Consider the following 19,902-nt stretch of genomic DNA (forward strand, 5'->3'; position numbering starts at 1 on the left):
TTCTTCACCCTCTAAACCAGTGTCTCGCAAACTTTTCTGACCGGCAGCACATTAAAACCAGTGCCCCTGCCAGAAGGCACCCAGAAGTCAATGTGATGATGTCACGCACATGGGTGAAGTCATCATATCAACGTCTGCGCATGCGCAGAGGCCCATCTGGCCGTGACCCTGCCGTTACAGGGATCCAGGAGGTGCGTGAAGAAGAGGAGAGACACTGGCCAGGAGGAGAGTCAGCTGCAACAGCTGACTTCCTACTTAACGTGCCTTTCGTCGTGAGAGGCACGTCCTGTAGGCAGTCAGCACGGATGATTGTCCTCCTCACTGTGGCACACAGTTTGCGATACACTGCCCTAAACTATACTGTTCCTTCAGGTTTTTGCAGCCCAAATGCATGACTTTGCATTTCTTAGCATTAAATTTTAGCTTCCAAATTTCAGACCATTCTTCAAGCTTCATGTTATTCACACCATCTAAGGTGTCTACTCCATTGCAGATTTTGGTATCATCCGCAAAGAGGCAAATCTTACCTCACAGCCCTTCAAGCAATTTCACTTATAAAAATGTTAAAAAGAAAGGCCCACTGATAACATCCCTTTCCTCTGAGTGATCTCCATTAACCACTACCCTCTGATGTCTTCCCCCAACCAGTTCTTGACCCAGCCTGTCACTTTGGGGCCCATCCTGAGGGCACTCAGTTTATTTATTAGACGTCTGTGTGGAATACTGTCAAAGGCTTTGCTAAAATCTAAATATACCACATCTAGTGCACTTTCTCTATCCAATTTTCTGGTCACCCAGTCACAGAAATTGATCAGATTTGTTTGCCAAGACCTACCTTCTGTAATCCACCGGCCTCCAGAAACTTCACCATTCTCTATTTTAAAAGTGTTTCCATTAATTTGCTTACCACAGAAGTCAGACTTACTGGCCTGTAATTCCCTACTTCTTCCTTACCTCTGTGTAGAGGGACCACACCCGCCTTTTTCCAGTCCTCCGGTACTACTTCTGACTCTAGAGAAGCATTGAAAAGGTCAGTCAGCGGGGCCTCTAGAACTTCCTTAAGCACTCTTGGGTGCACCATCAGGCCCTATCGCTTTGTCTACCTTTAGTTTAGCTTGCTCCTCAGTTAACACAACCATCTGAAAATTGATCAGGATCTACCACTCTTCCATTCCTATTTGCGTTTGTCTTTTGTGGTCCCGCTCCCGGCGCTTCAGAACAGAAATATTTGTTAAGCAATTCTGCCTTTTCTTTATCAGCTTCTACATATTCTTTCCATTCACTTTTGAGTCTCACAATCATGACTAATAAATAGCATGTTAACCATGGCATTAACCGTGATTAATGTACTGCCCTAATTAAAATATAAACCGCAGCAGACACACAAAGGGTGACCAATCCACAAGAGTGCTATTTACCACCAAACTGAGTGGAATTAAAGGCTAATGAGTAAGGTTTTCTAGCAGTACATCTGTGGCATAAATTTGTAAAGATCTACATATTTTGCAGTGGAAATGAAAAGGAGCAGTACTAAATGGATGATCAAGGAGTAAAAGGTACGTTTAGGAAGGTTAAGGCCATAGTGGAAAAGACTGAATGAATTCTTTGCTTCGGTCTTTACGGAAGAAACTGTAAGAAATCTTCCAGAACCGGAAATGGTTTCCAAAGGGAAGTGGAGGAATTGAAAAAAATCTTGCTGAACCTGGAAGATGTACTAAGCCAAATTAACAAGTTAAAGAGTGATAAATCACCTAGATTGGATTGAATACATACCAAGGTATTGAAAGAACTCAAACATGAAATTGCTGATCTGCTGTTAGTGAGTAACCTGTCGCTAAAATCATTTGTAGTACCTGAAGATTGGAGGGGACCAATGTTCCAGGGCAGATCTGGGGAATTACAGACCGGTAAGCCTGACCTCAGTGCTGGGCAAAATAGTGGAAACAATTATAAAAAATAAAATTGTGGAACAGGTAGACACAAGCCTTACAGCAAAAAAAAAAGTGGGGAAGGAACCATACACATCAACCAGGAATAAAACACTTTCACTCAGAGAACAGTTAAGCATGGAATGCATTGCCAGAGGATGTGGTAAGAACGGTTAATGTAGCATGTTTTAAAAAAGATTTGGACAAGATCCTGGAGGAAATGTCCAGGAAATGTCCTGGAGGAAATAAACTGCTGTTGAGACATGGAAGAAACTACTGCTTGCCCTGGATCGGTGGCATGGAATGTTGCTACTATTTGGATTTTTGCCATTTACTTGTGACTTGGATTGGCCTCCGTGAAGACGGGATACTGGACTAGATGGACCCAGGGCAGGATTAATTATTAGAGGGCCCCTAGGCACCAAGTACACTGGGCCCCCTAGTATATAAAAGTATTCAAATGCATTGTAAAGCAGTAATAAGTCTATATTAATAACCAAGATTGCAACTCCTTTCAACTGCCTCACTCTGTCATCCAACTGTAACCCATATGTATGTATAAACAACCAAATCTGTAACTCCTCTAGTACGTCCCAATCCATGAATATTAACTTGTAACAAAACAAGGCAAGTAATCCACCAAAGAATCCAACGTGAAACAACAGAAGATCAGCAGACAAATAAGGAGATTCAAATCAGGTTTATTCAAGGTGCAAGGTGTTCCCAAGAACCATATCCGATGCATTTTGCTAAATAAGGCTGGTCAATGCTAAGAAAAAAACACGTTTTTCATGCACACAGAATCACCTTCGCCCAGTATGGAATAAGTAATCACAAACTAACCCTCCCTCCCTTTTTACAAAAGCACAGAAGAGGATTTTACCACTGGCTTGCGTGCTGAATGCTCTGCGTTGCTCTGGTGCTCATAGGAATGCTACAGTTCCGATCTTGCTGTTGATGCTGGGGGCGGGGGAGAGTGTTGCCAATTTTACTTCCAATCTTGCCGTTTATCGGGCCCCCCCCGCCAATGTCGGGCCCTAGGAACGTGCTTACTAGGCCTATCCTTTAATCGGCCCTGGATGGACCATTAGTCTGATCCAGTAACATGTTCTTATTTTAGCTATTTTTTAATTGTTCAACATAATATAGAAAACAGATGTAAAAAAACCCACAAAGAAAGACTGGTCCCCTTGACCTTCCCATAAATATTTTCTCATTCTTCTATCCTGTGACCCATGCTGAAAATGCTGTTGAGGCTCTAGAGCAGTAGTCTTTGCTAATTTTTAAGTGAGGACCATTTTGGTTTCAAAAGGGCTGAAGGAGAGTCAACAAATACGGTACTTTCCTACTTGTGACCATGACACCAATAACGCTTCTCAACATGCATTCCTAGCAGAACACCTGGCCTTGGTCACACATGTAGAACACAGATAAATTCTCACAAATACAGGATCATAAAGTCCTAATATACACAAACAAAATCCTAAGATGCCAGAGTCTGAATGCAGTACACCAGAAAAATAGAAACAAATGCACTTCTTCCTGAATAGTGTAAAATATAGACGGCAGATGCAAATTCTCAAAACTGTCATATTTCAATCACTAAATTGAAAATAAAATCATTGTTCCTACCTTTATTGTCTGGTGATTTTATTTCTCTAATCTCCCAGTTTCTGGTTGCCCTTCCTTCTGTATGTGCTCTTAACTCCATTTCCAGGGCTTTCTTATCCATTTGCTGTTTTCTCTTCTTCACTTTCTATCCGATATGCATTTTTGGTATTAACTTTTTAACATTAAATTTTCTTTCATTTTTCTGCTTCCTTCTCAAATCTACTTACTTTTCCATATCTTCCCTTCTCATTTATCTACGTGCACCATATCCTCCCTCTTTCTTCTCCTCTATTTCCAACTATCCATAAACAGCATTTCTTCCATCTCTTCCCTGCGCACCTCTCCTCCCTCTCTCGCCCCTTCCCCTTCATCCCTGTGCACTTCTCCTCCCTTTCCCTCCATCCCTGTGCACCTTTCCTCCCTCTCTCGCCCCTTCCCCTCCAACCTTGTGCATCATCTCCTTTCTCTTTCCCTCTCCCATGGTCTGACATCCATCCCCCCTTCCCTCCTCCTATTGTCTGCAATATTTACCCTCTCCTTCCCACAGTTTGGCATCTCTCTTCCCTCCTTCCCCCTTTGTGGTCTGGCATCTCTCTGTCTTTCCCTTCCCCCCCCCTACATTAGTCTGGAATCTCTCCTTCTTCCTTCCCTGGTCTGGCATCTCTTTCCTTCCCTCTTCTAGTAGTCTGACATCTCTCTCCCCTCCTTCCCTTTCATTTTCTTGTCTGACATCTCTCTCTCCTTCACTCCCACTCCCATGGTCTGCAATCTCTATCCTTCCCTTTCTTCCTTGGAGATCTGGCATCTTTGTTTCACTTTCCTCCCTATCCCAATGGTTCAGCATCTATCTATTACCTTCTCCATGTGATTCAACCGCTTCCAGCAGGATTTAGTGCTTCCTTACCATTCTCATTCCAAGCAACAATACTCCTTCATTCTTTGGGCTGCTGGCAGTGAAGTAAACACTCTGCCTTCAGTGGCCTAGAAGCATTCCCTCTGTTACTGTTTCCTGTCCCTGCATAGATGGGAATCAGTAACAAGAGGGAAAGCCTCAGGGCTGCTGAAAGCAGCGTGTTTACTTTTCTTACGCTGCTGGTGGGCCGAATAATGAAAGATCATCACTGATGGGAATGAGAACAGTGAACAAGCACTAGATCCCATGGGGGTGGGGGAGCTGGGGACTCTGGACATGTGTGCAGGCCGCCCAGGAGGTCTCCGCGGGCCTTGCATTGAAGACCACTGCTGTAGAGCAGGGGTAGGTAATTCAAGTCCTCGAGAGCCACAAGCAGGCCAAGTTTTCAGGATATCCACAATGAATATGTTTGAGATAGAGTTGCATGCACTGCCTCCTTGATATGCAAATCTATCTCATGCATATTTACTGTGGATATCCTGAAAACCTGGCCTGTCTGTGGCTCTTGAGAACTGGAATTGCCTACCTCTGCTCTAGAGTAAGTTTGTGGAATCTGGTGTAAAGAGCTAGTAGTCTTTCTTCTGCTATGCCCTCCTTCCCACTGAGCAGCATTTCTCCCTCTCTCCCCCATCTTCATGGTCCAAAATATTTCCCTTTCTGTCCCTCCTCTTCTACTGTGGCTCTTCAAACTTATCTATCTTGGTTGTCAAAAGCAATTAAACACTACTTTGGTGGCCAAAGAGTCTTCCTTCTGTTATGTTCTGCCTCCTATACTATTTCTGGTGATACAGGATGCAGCAGCTCCAGGACTGGCAGGAGATAGTGTTTATTAATCACTTATGGAAATAAAGACAAATTTGAAGGACTGCTGGAGCTGGAAGAGAAAAGGAAAAGGAGGGAAAGATGTCAGACAACTGGGAGAGGTGGCAGGAATAGAGGGAGGGTTGCTGGACCTTGGATGAGGGGAAGATGGGAGAGATACCAGACCACAGAGGAAGAGAGAGACACAAAAATAGAAACATGATGGCAGATAAAGGCCAAATGGCCCATCCAGTCTGCCCATCTGCGGTAACCATTATCTCTTCCTCTCTCTAAGAGAGCCCACATGCCTATTCCAGGCTTTCTTGAATTCAGACACAAGTCTCTGTCTCCACTACCTCTACTGGGAGACCGTTCCATGCATCTGCCAACCTTTCTATAAAAATGTATTTCCTTAGATTAGTCCTGAGCCTATCACCTCTTAACTTCATCCTATGCCCTCTCATTCCTGAGCTTTCTTTCAAATGAAAGAAAATTGACTCATGTGCATTTACATCACACAGGTATTTAAACATCTCTTTCATATTTCCCCGCTCCTGCCTTTCCTCCAAAGTATACAGATTGAGATCTTTAAGTCTGTCGCCTTATGACGAAGACCACACATCATTTTAGTAGCTTTCCTTTGGACCGACTCTATCCTTTTTATCTTTTTGGAGGTACAGCCTCCAGAACTGTACACAATATTCTAAATGAGGTCTCACCAAAGACTTATACAGGGACATCAAAACCTCCCTTTTCCTACTGGCCATACCTCTCCATTGCACCCTAGCATCCTTCTAGTGATGATGGTGCAAGTTGGAAACTGTTTGACTTTGGGAGTGATGAGGAGGCTGGGTGAAATGAGTCTGTAGATTGGAGAGCCATGCATTACAAACATACCAGTTTGGTATCTCTGAAACAATATCTCCAATTGCTTCTATTCTTGAATTCCTGGCTGGACACCTGGAATCTCTTTGTGGCACACTACTGTGCCATGGCACACAGTTTGCGAGACAGTGAGCTATCTGATTGAGCATTTTTGAAAACTGGCCCCTCTGCCTTTTACTATTACTATCAACTACTACTAATCATCTCTATAGCGCTACTAGATGTATGCAGCACTGTACACATTATATGCAGGTATTTTTTCTGTCCCTAGTAGGCTCACAATCTAAGATTTTTGTACCTGGGGCAATGGAGAGTTGAGTCACAAGGAGATGCAGTAGGAACTAAACCCAGTTTCTAGGATCTAAGTTCATTGCACTAATCATTAGGCTACTCTTCCACTACACATAGGACAACAATTAAATTGGACCAAAGGCTGAGTCCTGGGCACACTCTGCAGTTCACACTGTAATCCACATCACAAAAAATATACACATACTCTATGGGTCTCTGACTTATATAAGGACAAGCAGAACCATTGTAGGCATCCCAGAAGGGAGATGCCATTCCCAAGTGGTACAATTAAAACCTTCTCAATCTTAGACCAGGAACCAGAAGAGCAAAAAATGAAAAACAATTGAAAAATCAAACACTCTGGAAAATATACAAGGCACTACTTCTAACTTCTAAAGCCCAGTATGCATGTGTACAGGAGGAAAAAAGCCTCAAATATACAGTATATACATGATTCTGAGGCTATTCTTTCTGCTTATGATTGAACTGTGGATTTGTTTTAGAACTGCTTTTAACAATATTGGTTTCATTTACTTAATGGTTTAATTTACACTCAAATAGGTCTGTCATCATATGAGTTAGACCCTCGAAGAAGGCTATTTATAGAAGAAACATGGACCGTGTCGGATCCGTACCATCTACATACTGTTCTATTACATTTGCTCTACAGATGTATATATTTTGTATCACATGTGCATTTTTTACATATAGCAGCATTTAGCTATATTGACTGTTTTTAATTTGTTTTAATAAATTTTGTCATCCAGAACATTGATTCCACTGTTTTTTTGTTTTGGGTTTTCCTTTTTCTTGTGGAAGTTTTTGGTACTGTTTTTTTGTTGTTGATTTTTCAGTATATAAAAGGCACAATTGTGTTTATACATCAAAGTAAGTTCATAGTACAGATTCACTAATAAAAATCATCCATCATCCCCATAAAAAACCTCCCACCGATCATTGAAAATAATAATATGTGAAGTACTTTGAGCAATGCAAATAAACATGAGAGGGGAGTCTTTTTTTTTTTTAAGATAAGCATGTTTATTTGACATGGTTAAATGAGAGTCTATCCAAACCTCTATGATCTTAATCTCTTTCTTAAAGACAACTGTGGCCCTGCTAGTTCAGGAAATTTGCTGGGAATGTTTTGAGTTACTGCAGAAAGAATGAATGTGTTTGCAGAAATTTTGCATTTTCCACACAAAGCAGCCTGAATCCACATGGATGTTAATTTTTTCAAAATGTTTTAAGGGGCGTACTATTGGCAGTGAATGAACACACCTGCATTAACCAGTTAGCACATTTCAATTAGGGCACTAACTGGTTAACACAGAGCTATCATGATAAGTGCTCCATTAATGTTTTTGCAATTCTCCTGCAATAATGGAAAAATTAGTGTAGGTCCTACAAAAAGTAAAAAAAACCTCTTGTTTTATGAAATGGACTCTGCATAAGGGTAAGTCCCATGTTAAAATGCACTAAACTCATTAACAACATGATTTAGTAACATGGCTCCTTAATTTTTAAACTATATGCATTGAGGGCCTGATTCTGTATAGCATGCTGGTCTTAACAGCCGCTTAAGCGTGCTATGCAGAATTACTTAACCTGCCCGATTGCTGCTTCCAGGTGAAACCATGCCCATGCCCAGCCTTGGGCAAGCTTAAGCTTCCTTAGGCGCCTCCCTGCACCTACAACAGATACCTATAGTGTAAGCGGCCTGCCTTGGTTTTTTTTTTTTTTTTTGGGGGGGGGGGGAAACATGCTCCTGGACGCTTACCACTGCCTACAAATCAGAACGCAGTTTATAGAATTTGCCCCATAAATACTTTATTGTTTAGTTCACCTAATTTTGCAAAATATAATTTGCTTCAAACATGGCAAACTTGCAATATGTAAAATGTTCATGGGTCAGAGTATTAGGATGGAAAAAAACCAAAAACACAAAAACAAACAAGTGGAGACAGTGTCAAAAAAGAGACAAAACTTATGAAGACACACATACTAATAAATACTGTATTTTTCGCTCCATAAGATGCACTTTTTTTCCACCCAAAAGTGAGTGGAAATGTTGGTGCGTCTTATGCAGCGAAGATACTTTTTTAAAACACCCCCCATTGTACCTTTTTAAATGTCCCTTATAGCCTGGTGGTCCAGCGGTGAATTGGCCGGCAGGAGCGAGCTTTCCACGCTCCTGCCTGGGCCCGCGCCGTTTTCTGTATGGCTGCTGTCAGTTCTTGCGAGTCCCGTGAGAACTGAAAGCTTGTTCCTGCCAGCTGATACACCTCTGGATCACCAGGCTATAAGGGACATTTAAAAAGGATTTGACGGGGTGGGAGGGTGTTTTAAAAAGGTACTGGGGGATTAAAAAAGGTACTGGGAGCACACATACCTTTTTGTTGATCTTCTTTGTTTTCTCGCCGATTGCTGGATCTTAATTGTAGTTTGGGGAGGAGGTGGGGGGGGGGGGGGGTTGTGCTAGTACAGAGTTGGGCATTTGCCTAGGGTTGTCAAATATTCTTTTGCTGGTTTTCTCTAAACCTTGAGAGGGGGTGGAGGGTGGTTCTTTCTCTGGGACCATAAGAGTCGAGGTCCCTGATGGGGTTAAAAGAGTTTTCACATATTTGGGGTGTATGGGGTTTGGGAGGGTGGGGGGATAGAAGTGCTCTTTGTATAACAAAATTATGATGGTTGTTTCACCACATTGTTATTGTTGCTTTCTGGTTTCTTGTGGCTTTGGCTGTTATCCGGATTTGTTGTCATTTATTGGATTTGTTTTAATATCAATAAAAATGTTTATACTTAAAAAAGGTACTGGAGGGGGGGAATTTTAAAAGGTACCGGGCAGAAGGAAAAAATTGTTAGTCGGCTGGGACAGATCCCTCCTGTCTTAGCCTACCACTAGACCACCAGAGGTGAGGGGAGAGGCAGGTTACAGGGCAGGGCAATGGGACAGGGTACAGAGCATGGCAGGGAGTGAAGGGGGTTGGGTGCAGAGCCTGGTATATATTAGTACACAATTTGGTTCAGAATGGGGTTTTTTTCTTGTTTTCTTCCTCTAAATCTAGGGTGCGTCTTATAGTGCGAAAAATACGGTAACTACCTTTTTCCTTTAGTTTCCTGTAACACTTGCTAGCAGTTTAAGAATTTAAAGTGTTAGGACTCTACTGATGTTTCTTCTTACCTCCCACACTTTGAATGCTGCTTCATCAGTGGAATCTTCACCTGCTTCAGGTTCCTCATTTCTTTTCACCACTACAAACCCTGGCTCCCTAGCAGAATCCCCAGTATCCTCTGCATATATCTCTGGGCTCCACTGAATAAAGAAGGCATACAAGTGGTCTGTCCTGGAAAAGCAAATATCAATGCAATGAACAGAGACAGAAATAAAATTCCAATTGACTATGATTTCATGTCTGCAATATACTAACAGACTGAAATTTTAAAATAAGAATTAATGTTTTAGAGAAAGCAAATTCTTTAGTAAATTATTATAATTTGCCAAAAGGATAAAAAATACTAACTCAGTACCATTATTAAAGAATAGTCACACATCTAGGTATAGGAGCAAGCTGTGTAAGTGCCAGTCGATTTTGAGCACATTCAAAATTGAGCAAACTCCTTTGTTAGTCTCCAAGGATGGATAAAATGTATTGTGCTTGGCACCCTCACTTGTTTGAAAATGTTGGCACATACAATCTGTAAGCATGTGGTGTGGCAAATAGATAGAATAAAACTACAACATGCTTTTATTTTACAGATTTCATCTAACACTAATTTACAAACAAAAATGGATGGAGTTATTTTGATTATTGAAGAAATCACTGAAAGAACAGATTATGCTTTATTTTAGTGCTGGCCTATTGAAATGGTTGTGCTTTTTTTTTTTTTTTTTTAAGAAAGGCACATTTTAAAATAATTGGAGTTAAGAGAAAAATAGCTTTCTATCGTGTAAACTTTGGTGGTGGAGAATAGTATTAAAGCAAACACCAGTACGAGCAACGGACCGGGAGGTGGGAGAGGCTGCTTGTGCTGGTGAAGATTTGGGGAAGTGGGGGGGGGGGTAAGAAGGGTGCAAGTGTGGTGTGGGGGGCAGGGAAGGAGCGGGGTTGAAAGGAGGGCACGGGGGCACCACCTACCCTCGCTACACTACTGCATGTAAATGAGCAGTTTTTGGCTACAAGCTGTTCTGTAGATATGCACTAATGTTCAATGGTGTAGGCATTCATATGAGAAGGTTTGGGCTCAACAAGGTTGAAGTGCACATTTACATGCATAGATTATAAAATACAATTCTGTAATCTACCCACATGCAGTCACAATCTAGGCACAAACATTTACACCAGTTCTGTTGCAGTTGTAAGTGTTCATGCCTTCAATTTAGATACATATTTGACCTGTTACATTAGTATTCTATAAAGAGGAGTAAGCACATTGGCCCGGATTCTACAAATGGCACTGTAAGTTTTGCGGCCTAACTTAATTGCTTTAAATTGGTGCAGTAATTGACTGCCGTTAAAAAACCAATTAAAAGTTGTTAAAATAAAAGGTAGGCACTGGAATTGCATCTAAGCTTGGAGCTAAGATGGTACCTAAGGTCAAAATAGGCGTGGTTAGGGGGGCAGATATAACAGACACGGCTCTGCATGTGTGATGGAGTCTACATCCCGTCATAAGAAGCGAGCCGTCCCAGACAGAATTCCCTTAGGAAAAAACTCTTTGCAAAGATAACTTGGGTTTGAGGCTAGATCTTGCTAGACCCCTGTTATTATTAGGGTGGTGGGTCCAGCTCTGCAAGCAAGTGGAAGTAGCCAGTTAGGGAAGCTACGTGGAAGGTGGCAGAAGCATCCCATCCTGCAATACAGGATTAAGAATGGATTCTGTTTTTTACACTGTTCTTAACTTGAATTTGTATGTAACTTGGATCCTAGTATTCTTGCTACCTTCTCCACATCCTTGAAGCCCCTCTTGCATCCCTTTCCATCCATCACATTGTTCCTTCTCCACCACCACATCCAACATTACTCTCTCTCATCTCTACCTCGCTCCTCTCCCTCCACCATGTCCAATAATTCTCTCTCCCTTCCTATGTCCAACAATTCTCCTCTTTCTTCATCTCCCCATGTGCACCATCTCTCTTTCCCTCTCACTCAGACACCCAATTCTCCTTTTCTATTCTCTCCTTCACCTCAGCATATCTTTCCTTTACTCCCTCCATTCTTCCATCCTGTGGCTAATGCTCCTCTCCCTCCCTCCATTCTGTGTCCCAAGTTCATGCCCCCTCCTTTCATCCAGCTACCATTTGTCCGAAGTTTGTGTTCCCTCCCTCCCGAGTCCCAAAGTGCCCCTCTCCCTCCCTCCCATGGCCCAACGCGTCCCTCTCCCTCCCTCCATTCTGTGCCTCAAGAACGTGCTTCCTTCTGGCGGGTGTTTGCCTTCTTCTGGCCGGCTCCCTCCTCCTTCTAGTCACAGTTGTTTCTCTGCACAAAGCTGCGAACAGTGACTCCTAGGCACATCCCATGGCTGAACTGGAAGCTTTTCCTCTGATGTCAAAGGAAGCTTTTCCCATGTCAGAAGGAAGACTTCCGGCTCAGCCGCAGGACGTGCATAGGAGCCACTGCCCACGGCTTTGTGCGGGGAAATGATTGTGGGTGTAAGGAGGAGAGAGCTGGCCAGAAGAAGGTAAACATCTGCCGAAGGGAGGCACATTCTTGAGACATAGAATGGAGGAAGAGGGATGCGTTAGGACACCGAAGGTAGAACAGGACCCCTGTTCATAAGTACGAGTCCGATGTAAGTCAGATGTTCATAAAACGGGGACTGCTTGTACTAACCAAACTAATTCCCTGAGAACATAATAGTCTTACTGAGTCAGACAAATGGTCCATCAAGCCCAGTAGGCCGTTCTCATGGTGGCCTATCCAGGTCTCTAATACCTGGCCAAAACCCACAGAGTTGCACATTCTTAACCAGCGCTGGTTCATGGGTTATACTGTTTTGAGATAAGTGTTGCTTTCCCTCTTCACATATGATTTGAGGGTTTATACTTACTACTTTTGTGATTTGTGCTTTTTTTAATTTTTTCATTACTATACAATATATTTCAAAGATACAACTCATGAAGCACACCTGCAGATGCAGTTCTGTTAGCTTTTTAAACAAAATAGGTGAGGCAGGTAGGATGCGACTGGCATAGGTGATTAACAATTTGGAGTCAGGATGTGGACCTGAAATAATATGGAAATTATAAGAGGTCCTATGATCTGATCACCCACGACTATGATACGCCTGTCTCTTACTGCAAGTAAATCTATTGTTTAGAAAAAGATAGTAGTTTATTTTGTTCCACATGGGAACAGCTAATATTGAGGATAGACACACTTAAGTTAGCCTGTTGTAGGCCTTTTCATATATTATTTAAGTCCTTTGGAAATGTCTATTTTAGACCCAATTTGCTCTACATCAAAACCCAAGGAGTAGCAATATTCCATGCTACCGATCCAGGGTAAGAAGGCTTCCACAATGTCCCTTTCAATTTGCTTTTTTGGCTGCTGCCACACATTGGGCACAACTATCTTGAGTGATTTCTACATCTGGATGAAGAAGTCCTCTTTTGCTAGGGTTACCAGATTTTTCAAATGGAATATCTGGACCCATTGCCCCATCCCCAGGCCCACCCCATTCTGACCGGCCATGCTCTGTTCCACTCCCAGGCCCGCCCCTCACCCCGCGACATCAGTCAACATTCGCGCATGCGCTGGTATGACATGAGGACATCATGCGCATGTGTGAATGCCGTCCCGACATTGCTTGTTGCCAGAAGCTTTTCAAAACTCAGACATCTGGTAACCCTATCTTTTGCATACTAATTTGCATATATTTTCTAGATGGAGAGAACTGCCATTTGAAAGGCACTGGGGAGGGGGGTGCTTTTTGAGACCTAGGCAGTTGATAAATGCTGGAGTGAAACTTGCGAGCTGATAAGGAAAACCAAAGGACTACATTTTTGGTTTAGTAGTAATCCCCTCACCCTGAGGGAAAAAAGGGCTCTTAAGGAAAGACCTTTGAGTGTTTTTGGCCCTTTTAATTGAGATTGATCTCTGACTATTTTCTTAGAGTTCTGGGATGAATGCAGACCTCTGGCCTAACCCACAGTAAGCCTGAGAAAGAGACAGGAGAGAGCCAAAGACAACTACAGCAACTGGAGTGAGCTGGAGAGGACTACAGCGACTGGAGTGAGCTCGAGATGACTACAGCGATTGGAGTGAGCTGGAGATGACTACAGCGATTGGAGTGGACTGGAGACGACTATAGATACCGGAAGTGATCAGAGTGGATCCTGGTGACTCAACTGGATGACTGACATGCATCACAGTGCAATTCTCCATCAAACTTAGGTGCCAATAATGTAGGCTTGTAAATCCTTGACAGTATTCAAATCTAGGCTAAAAGCCTACTTTTATAGGTTGCTTTTAACTCCTAACTTCCACTCACCTGTAAAGTGCCCATGTCTGTTTTATCATTCACATTGTGAGAATTTCCCTATCTCTATCTGTTCTATTTGTCTGTTGTAATTAAGTTGTGAAATCTATTGAGCTGGGATTGTCTCTTACATATTTAATGTACAGCGTTATGTACATTAGTAATAGTAAGTAATCTCTTTCTTCCCCATCTGTACCCATAACCTTCAGAAGTAGCAAAGTCTCTGAGCCACAAATGCTGGCACTTTCAGTGGCTCAAGGATGTTGCCGTGCTTGGCTGAAGGGAGTTCCGGTCACCTTTGAAGGAGGTCCTCAATTGATGGTGCTTGGGGATCCCCATCAGCTACAGCAATGAATTTCAGTCAATAAATTCAATACAAGATGCTTTTTTTCTTTACCTTTGTTGTCTATTTATTTTTCCATCAAATTGGTTCCAGTTTCTCTTTTTCACTTTCCTGCCTTCCACAAATTCGCCTTCACACATCTATTATTCATTTGTCTTTTCTCCTCTGTCATGTTCCATTCCCTCACTACAACTACCTCTGACATATTGACCTTTCCTTTTAGCTCTTTCCTCCCTTTTTTCTTTTCTACCAAAGTCCACTCAAAATTTTACCCTCTCTTTCTTTTCTCCTATGTACATTTCAGCTATATACCAAATTTCCATCTTCTTCTCTCACCCACTCTTCTGTTCTCTTCCATCTTCAATCTACTCCCCATTACCATAGTTTTACCACTTTAATCACAATCCTCTGCTCATTCATTTCCTTGCCCCCCACCTCTCCTCATAGTGACACTTTTCCTAGCTTCTCCATCCCTTCACCCTTCTTGCCCAGCATCTGCTCCCTCTTTCTCCCCTCCCCACTCCCCACTCTCAAAGCTTGAAATCTCACTGGCCCTTCCCATTCCACCTCGACTAGCATCCTCCTATCCCTCCTTTGTCCAGCATTTCTTCCACTCCCTCCCATTGTACAGCATCCTCACTCCCTTCTCCCTGGATCCAACATCTTCCTTCCCCCCACACAGCATTTCTCCTTCTCTCATCCCTCCCATGCAGCATCTCTTACCCTACTCCACCAGCCCCATGCTCAACTTTTCTCCTTCTATTGGCGCTCTCCAGCCCCATGCCACTTATTTCGCTCCCTTCCCTGCACCATGTCCAAAATTTCTCCCCTTTTGCATCTCTCACCCAATGCATCTCTACTTCCCTCCGCTCCACCACCATATCCAACAATTTTCCTTCTATTCCCACAGTACAGCATCTCTTTCTCTCTTTTTCCTCTCTCCCACCCCTTATGCACAACAATTCTTCCTCATGTGCATCATCTTTCTACCCCTCCACCCTATGTCCCAACAGTTCTCCTTGCTCCATCTTCCCGCCCAAGCAACATTTTTCAATCCCTCTCTCTCCTCTCTTTCCCTTAATAAGCAGATGTCTTCAAAGCCATGGGCATTAGTTCCAACTCACTACTGGTAGCCGACCTGGAAGCCTTCCCTCTGACATGCGAAACTGCTGCCCACAGCTCTGAAAAATCTGCCTGTTAAGGGCAGAGAGAAAGTACAGCTGCACTATAATTAATGGGGGGGGGGGAAGGGGGTTACCCTGGTAAGGTACACTCCATGGGAACCCCACTGGAACTACTTCCATTTCTGTGATCCTGAAGAGGATCCCTGCAGGTTTCCATAGTGTGATCCCAGGGAGCTCCTTATACTACCCCACTTTCTAAAGCGACAACCCTGTCAAAATATTCAGGAACTGATGCAAAAAGCTACAACAAGGCTAACCACATGCTTACTGACACTGAGTGCAGGTGTTAATCTATGCAGAATACATGGCTGTGCATTGCATTAAAATGAATGCTAACAAGGCCATTGAGTATTCCAAGGCAATGCAGAGAGGTAAGCAAAGGCTTGGACACACAGTTACTGTTTTGCTTTTTTTTTTTAATCAGGTCTGGGTCTGTGTAAAAGGGTTCACAGAGAGGATTTCATGACAGCTTTTGAGAGTTAACTGCTGGTTTTGTTTCCTTTTGCAAACTGAAGGAAACCCCTGCAAAGTTCAAATGGTGAAAGGTTACAGACATGTATGCATGTCAGAACAAAACTAAAATTAAAAGCATACATGAGCACCTGTTATGTGCCTAAATATGAACTGCATACATTTTTGCAAGGCAGAGAACAAGAGTCGGTGGGTACTGGCACTTCATTTCTTTTGGGAATGCACACAAAAACTCATATTTACTGCAAAACCTTCCCATGGATGTGTCTGGCATGCTCCCCATTAACTTCAAGTTTTCTGCACATAAGTTTAAACACATCTAACTTTCTACATAGAACAGTATTAAGCTTGTAGTTGAAGCCAATAGGTCAAACATCTGTGCATATCTCTGTAAACTTTTCTGTATCAGCCCCTCTGCCATTAAGACAGAGGCAATAGGTTTTGCTTATCCCTGAGTATAAGCAACAATGTAGTAAGGGTAAGAGGCGCCCGGGGCAGTGGCGCCCCCTTCCCTTCCCCCATACCCCCTTTGATGTCACTTCCTAGGCGCAGACCCGGAAGTGACATCAGAGAGGGCGCCAAAAAGGTACGGGAGAAGGCAAGAGGCGTGCGTGGCAAGGAGAAGAGCAGAGAGTTAGCGGGCGGGCGGGGCGGAGAGGAGGAGGGTGCCCCAGCACCCTTAGGAAGGCCATGCCCGGGGTGGAACGCACCCCCTTACTACGCCACTGAGTACAAGTAAACAATGTAACTACCTTGAGATCCTGCCAGGTACTTGTGGCCTGGATTAGATGCTGTTGAACACAGGATGTTGTGCCTGATGGACCTCTGATCTGACCCACTCTGTCATTTATTATATTACGATGATCTAACCTTTTTCAGTACAGGACTATTATGAGTATTATCAGCACCTAGTAATGAAGATATATAACAATTTGAAATACTGAAAAAGCAAAACTATCCCTTCTTACCTTTCATGTGGAACAGCAAACCAATATTCATGTTTTTTATCTCTCTGTGCATACTGCTGCATGCATGCACTTGCTTGGGAGACAAATGTTTTTTTCATTGGTTTTCCAACTCTGAGGCATAAAAACTTGTGAGATCTATGTCGCCTCTTCTCCTTTGTTACTACAGAACCTATATTTGTCAAAATACATAAAAATGGAAAAATTAGGTTCTTACCTTGGTAATCTTCTTTCTTATAAATCCACACTCTATTCCTGAACAAGTGGGTAGTCAATCCCATCTCACTAGATATCTTGTAGGAAGCCTCATTTTGCATAGTTTGATCCTTCCCTCTTACCTCAGAACTGCCCTGTAACTTCCAATTCGTAACAAAGCAAACAGTCATACCTGTATAGGACACACGAAAGGGGACAGGTATGGGGATACTCCCTGAGAAACAAGTATCATCTGCTCATAATAATCAACATTTCAACAAATATGCAAAAATAGCATTAAACAAATATGCAGAAATACCATTAGACAACTGAACAATTGAACAGAGACTCAGCCTCCACTAACAGGATGGGTGCACATGAACGAGATACACTCGGAATAAGGCACACTGTTCGGATGTTATGAATCAGACATCCAACTTACCATTACTTATAGAAGCAGACAAGTGGCAAATCAGTGACTCCCAGGGTGGGCTTCAGGAATAGAGTGTGGATTTACAAGAAAGAAGATTACCAAGGTAAGAACCTAATCTTTCTTTCTTGTACAATCCCAGAGCAGTCCTTCAAATTCAGGGTGGAACTGATGAACCTGCTACAAGAACTGAAGAGCCAAATGCAGAATCCCCCTTGGCCACTGCATCTAGCCTGAAAAGTTTTATAAAGGTGTGCAAAAAAGACCAAGTGGCCACTCAAAAGATCGCATCTGGGGAAACCGCTGAAGATTCTGCCCACGAAGAAGCAATGCCTCTTCTGGAGTGTGCCTTTCCTGAAAAAGAAAGCTATTTTCCAGCTCCAATATAGGCAGATGAAATTGCCATTTGGAGCCCTTCTGGGCTGCACCAATCAGCACAAACAGGTGATCTGACCAATGAAATTTGTTCAGTACTTTCAAGTGCTGTAGCAAAAGCCTGTGCATATCCAGAAATTTCAGTACCCTGTTATGTTTGCTCAAACTCAAGGGCAAAAAACAGGCAACCGCACTTCTTGGTTGATGTGGAAACTAGAAACATTTGGCAGAAAGGGGGGGGGGGAGGTGTGTAGGATCATGCTCGAGTCTGTAACTCAGAGAAGAAGATCCCCACAGGACAAAACCTGAAGCTCGGACTCTGTCTGGGCAGAGCAAATATCTGCCAGAAGACCGTATTGATGGTGAGATTCTTCAGGGAAATGTGGTCCAGCAGCTCATAAGGCAAACTTGCCAATGCCTGAAGAACCAGACTAAGGATCCAGGTAGTAAAGGGCTGACGCAGTGGATAGCCGAGATATTACGCACTCTCCAAGAAACACACCACATCTGGACAAGCCACATGAGAGGTGCCATGATAAGTAGAACCGAAGCAAGAGAGGCCAATAATCCAGATTATCAGAGACCCAAGCACTAGAACCTTCTCCAGGCCTCCCTGGAGAAAGGCAAGCACCATTGGAAACAGCGCAGAATCTGGGACATCACCCTGATGAGCACACCAGAACTGGAAACACGCCCAGGCATCAGCATATGCTGCAAAGGTCGACTTTTCATTATACTCTGCAAAAAGGGTAGCAACAACATCCACTGAACAGCCCTGGCGCACTAGTGCTGCTGTAAGATGAAAGTGTTACAGATCCTGCAGTCACTGGCCCATGTGTGAGGAACCAATAACAGGGAAGTTTGATACCCTAATCCAGAGGAAGACAAACCAGAGCGACAGATTACAGGAACCTGAGCCAATCGAGCGCCACAAGAACCACTCTCCTGCGGTGTGTCCTGATCCTTCACAGTAGGCGCCCAAACATGGGCCTCGGAGGAAAAACAAAGGGAATCTTCCTTTGGCTGCCGCTGCCTGTGGCGTTGGAGACAGAGGAGACACTTTGGCCTGTTGAGAGGAGTTACCTGGCAGCTTTGTCAGCTGTTCCCAAGCCCCGTGCTGATGACAGTGGGAGGGACGACCAGAGATAAGAACTTGCTGCTGCCTGCGGTGTTGGAGAGAAAGGAGGCACTTTTGCCTGCTGAGAAGAGTTACCTGGCAGCTTTGTCAGCTGTTCCCAAGTCCCTAACTGACAACAGTGGGAGGGGCGACCGGAGATAATAACTTTCCACTGCCTGCGGCACTGCTACAGCCCCTTTGGAGTCCCGGTAGAGCCCTAGTGGACAGAGAATATGGTTTGAGAGACTTTTTTCTTAATTTTTTTATGTGGTCTTGTGAACATGGGGAAGCATAAGGTAAAGCCTAAATTGTTACCATCTAGTACCCTGACTCGTCCAGGCCCTATTGAAAGGCATCTAGTATTAGCTCCTAAGCCTAGTTCTCCCTCTCCTATTGCAGGTAATATATTGGGGGCTTCATTAAGTTTTGGGAAAATAATTTCCCTGAGTCCACTCTTCTCTTGTTTCTCTCCAGGGGAGACTCCTCCAAGTGATAGTCTTCCCATGGGAGAGAACATAGCTTCAGACCAATTGTTATAGCAACCACAGTTGAAATCCCTATTAGACGTTAAAAAAAATTCAGCCAGTTGAGTTTCCTAGTGGAAATCTTTCTAATGAAGAAATTCCTCAAAATATAACTTTAAGGGATGTATGAATGGTGGTTAAGAGGTCTGACGCTTTACTACAGTACAAAAGCTTTATGCTTTTTCAGATCAAGTAGTGTCTAAAATGGAAACTATATATTACATTACAAATTTCTATTCCGCCATTACCTTTCGGTTCAAAGCGGATTACAAAAAGAGTTATGGAAGAAGAATTACAAAGTTAGATCAGAGATCGTTTCCAAGAGAGGGATAAGAAGGATCAGGGGTTGGGGAAGGGAAGGTAAGAAGGGGTATTCATGGTATTAAG

The 19,902-nt window shown here is 43.2% G+C and overlaps 1 protein-coding gene across 2 annotated transcripts in view; it reads right to left on the reverse strand.

Annotated features, from left to right (window-relative positions):
* The window catches only part of OXR1 (oxidation resistance 1), a 325,515-nt gene that overhangs the window by 139,471 nt on the left and 166,142 nt on the right, over positions 1-19,902 (reverse strand). For both annotated transcript variants that reach the window (XM_033933067.1, XM_033933066.1), the window contains exons 8-9: positions 16,878-17,046; positions 9,614-9,776 (exon numbers count right to left, since the gene is read on the reverse strand). In XM_033933067.1, coding sequence (XP_033788958.1) covers positions 9,614-9,776; positions 16,878-17,046 — 332 coding nt within the window. The remainder of the gene's footprint in view (positions 1-9,613; positions 9,777-16,877; positions 17,047-19,902) is intronic.

Source organism: Geotrypetes seraphini, chromosome 2 (assembly GCF_902459505.1).
Source record: "Geotrypetes seraphini chromosome 2, aGeoSer1.1, whole genome shotgun sequence".
Classification (NCBI taxonomy): domain Eukaryota; kingdom Metazoa; phylum Chordata; class Amphibia; order Gymnophiona; family Dermophiidae; genus Geotrypetes; species Geotrypetes seraphini.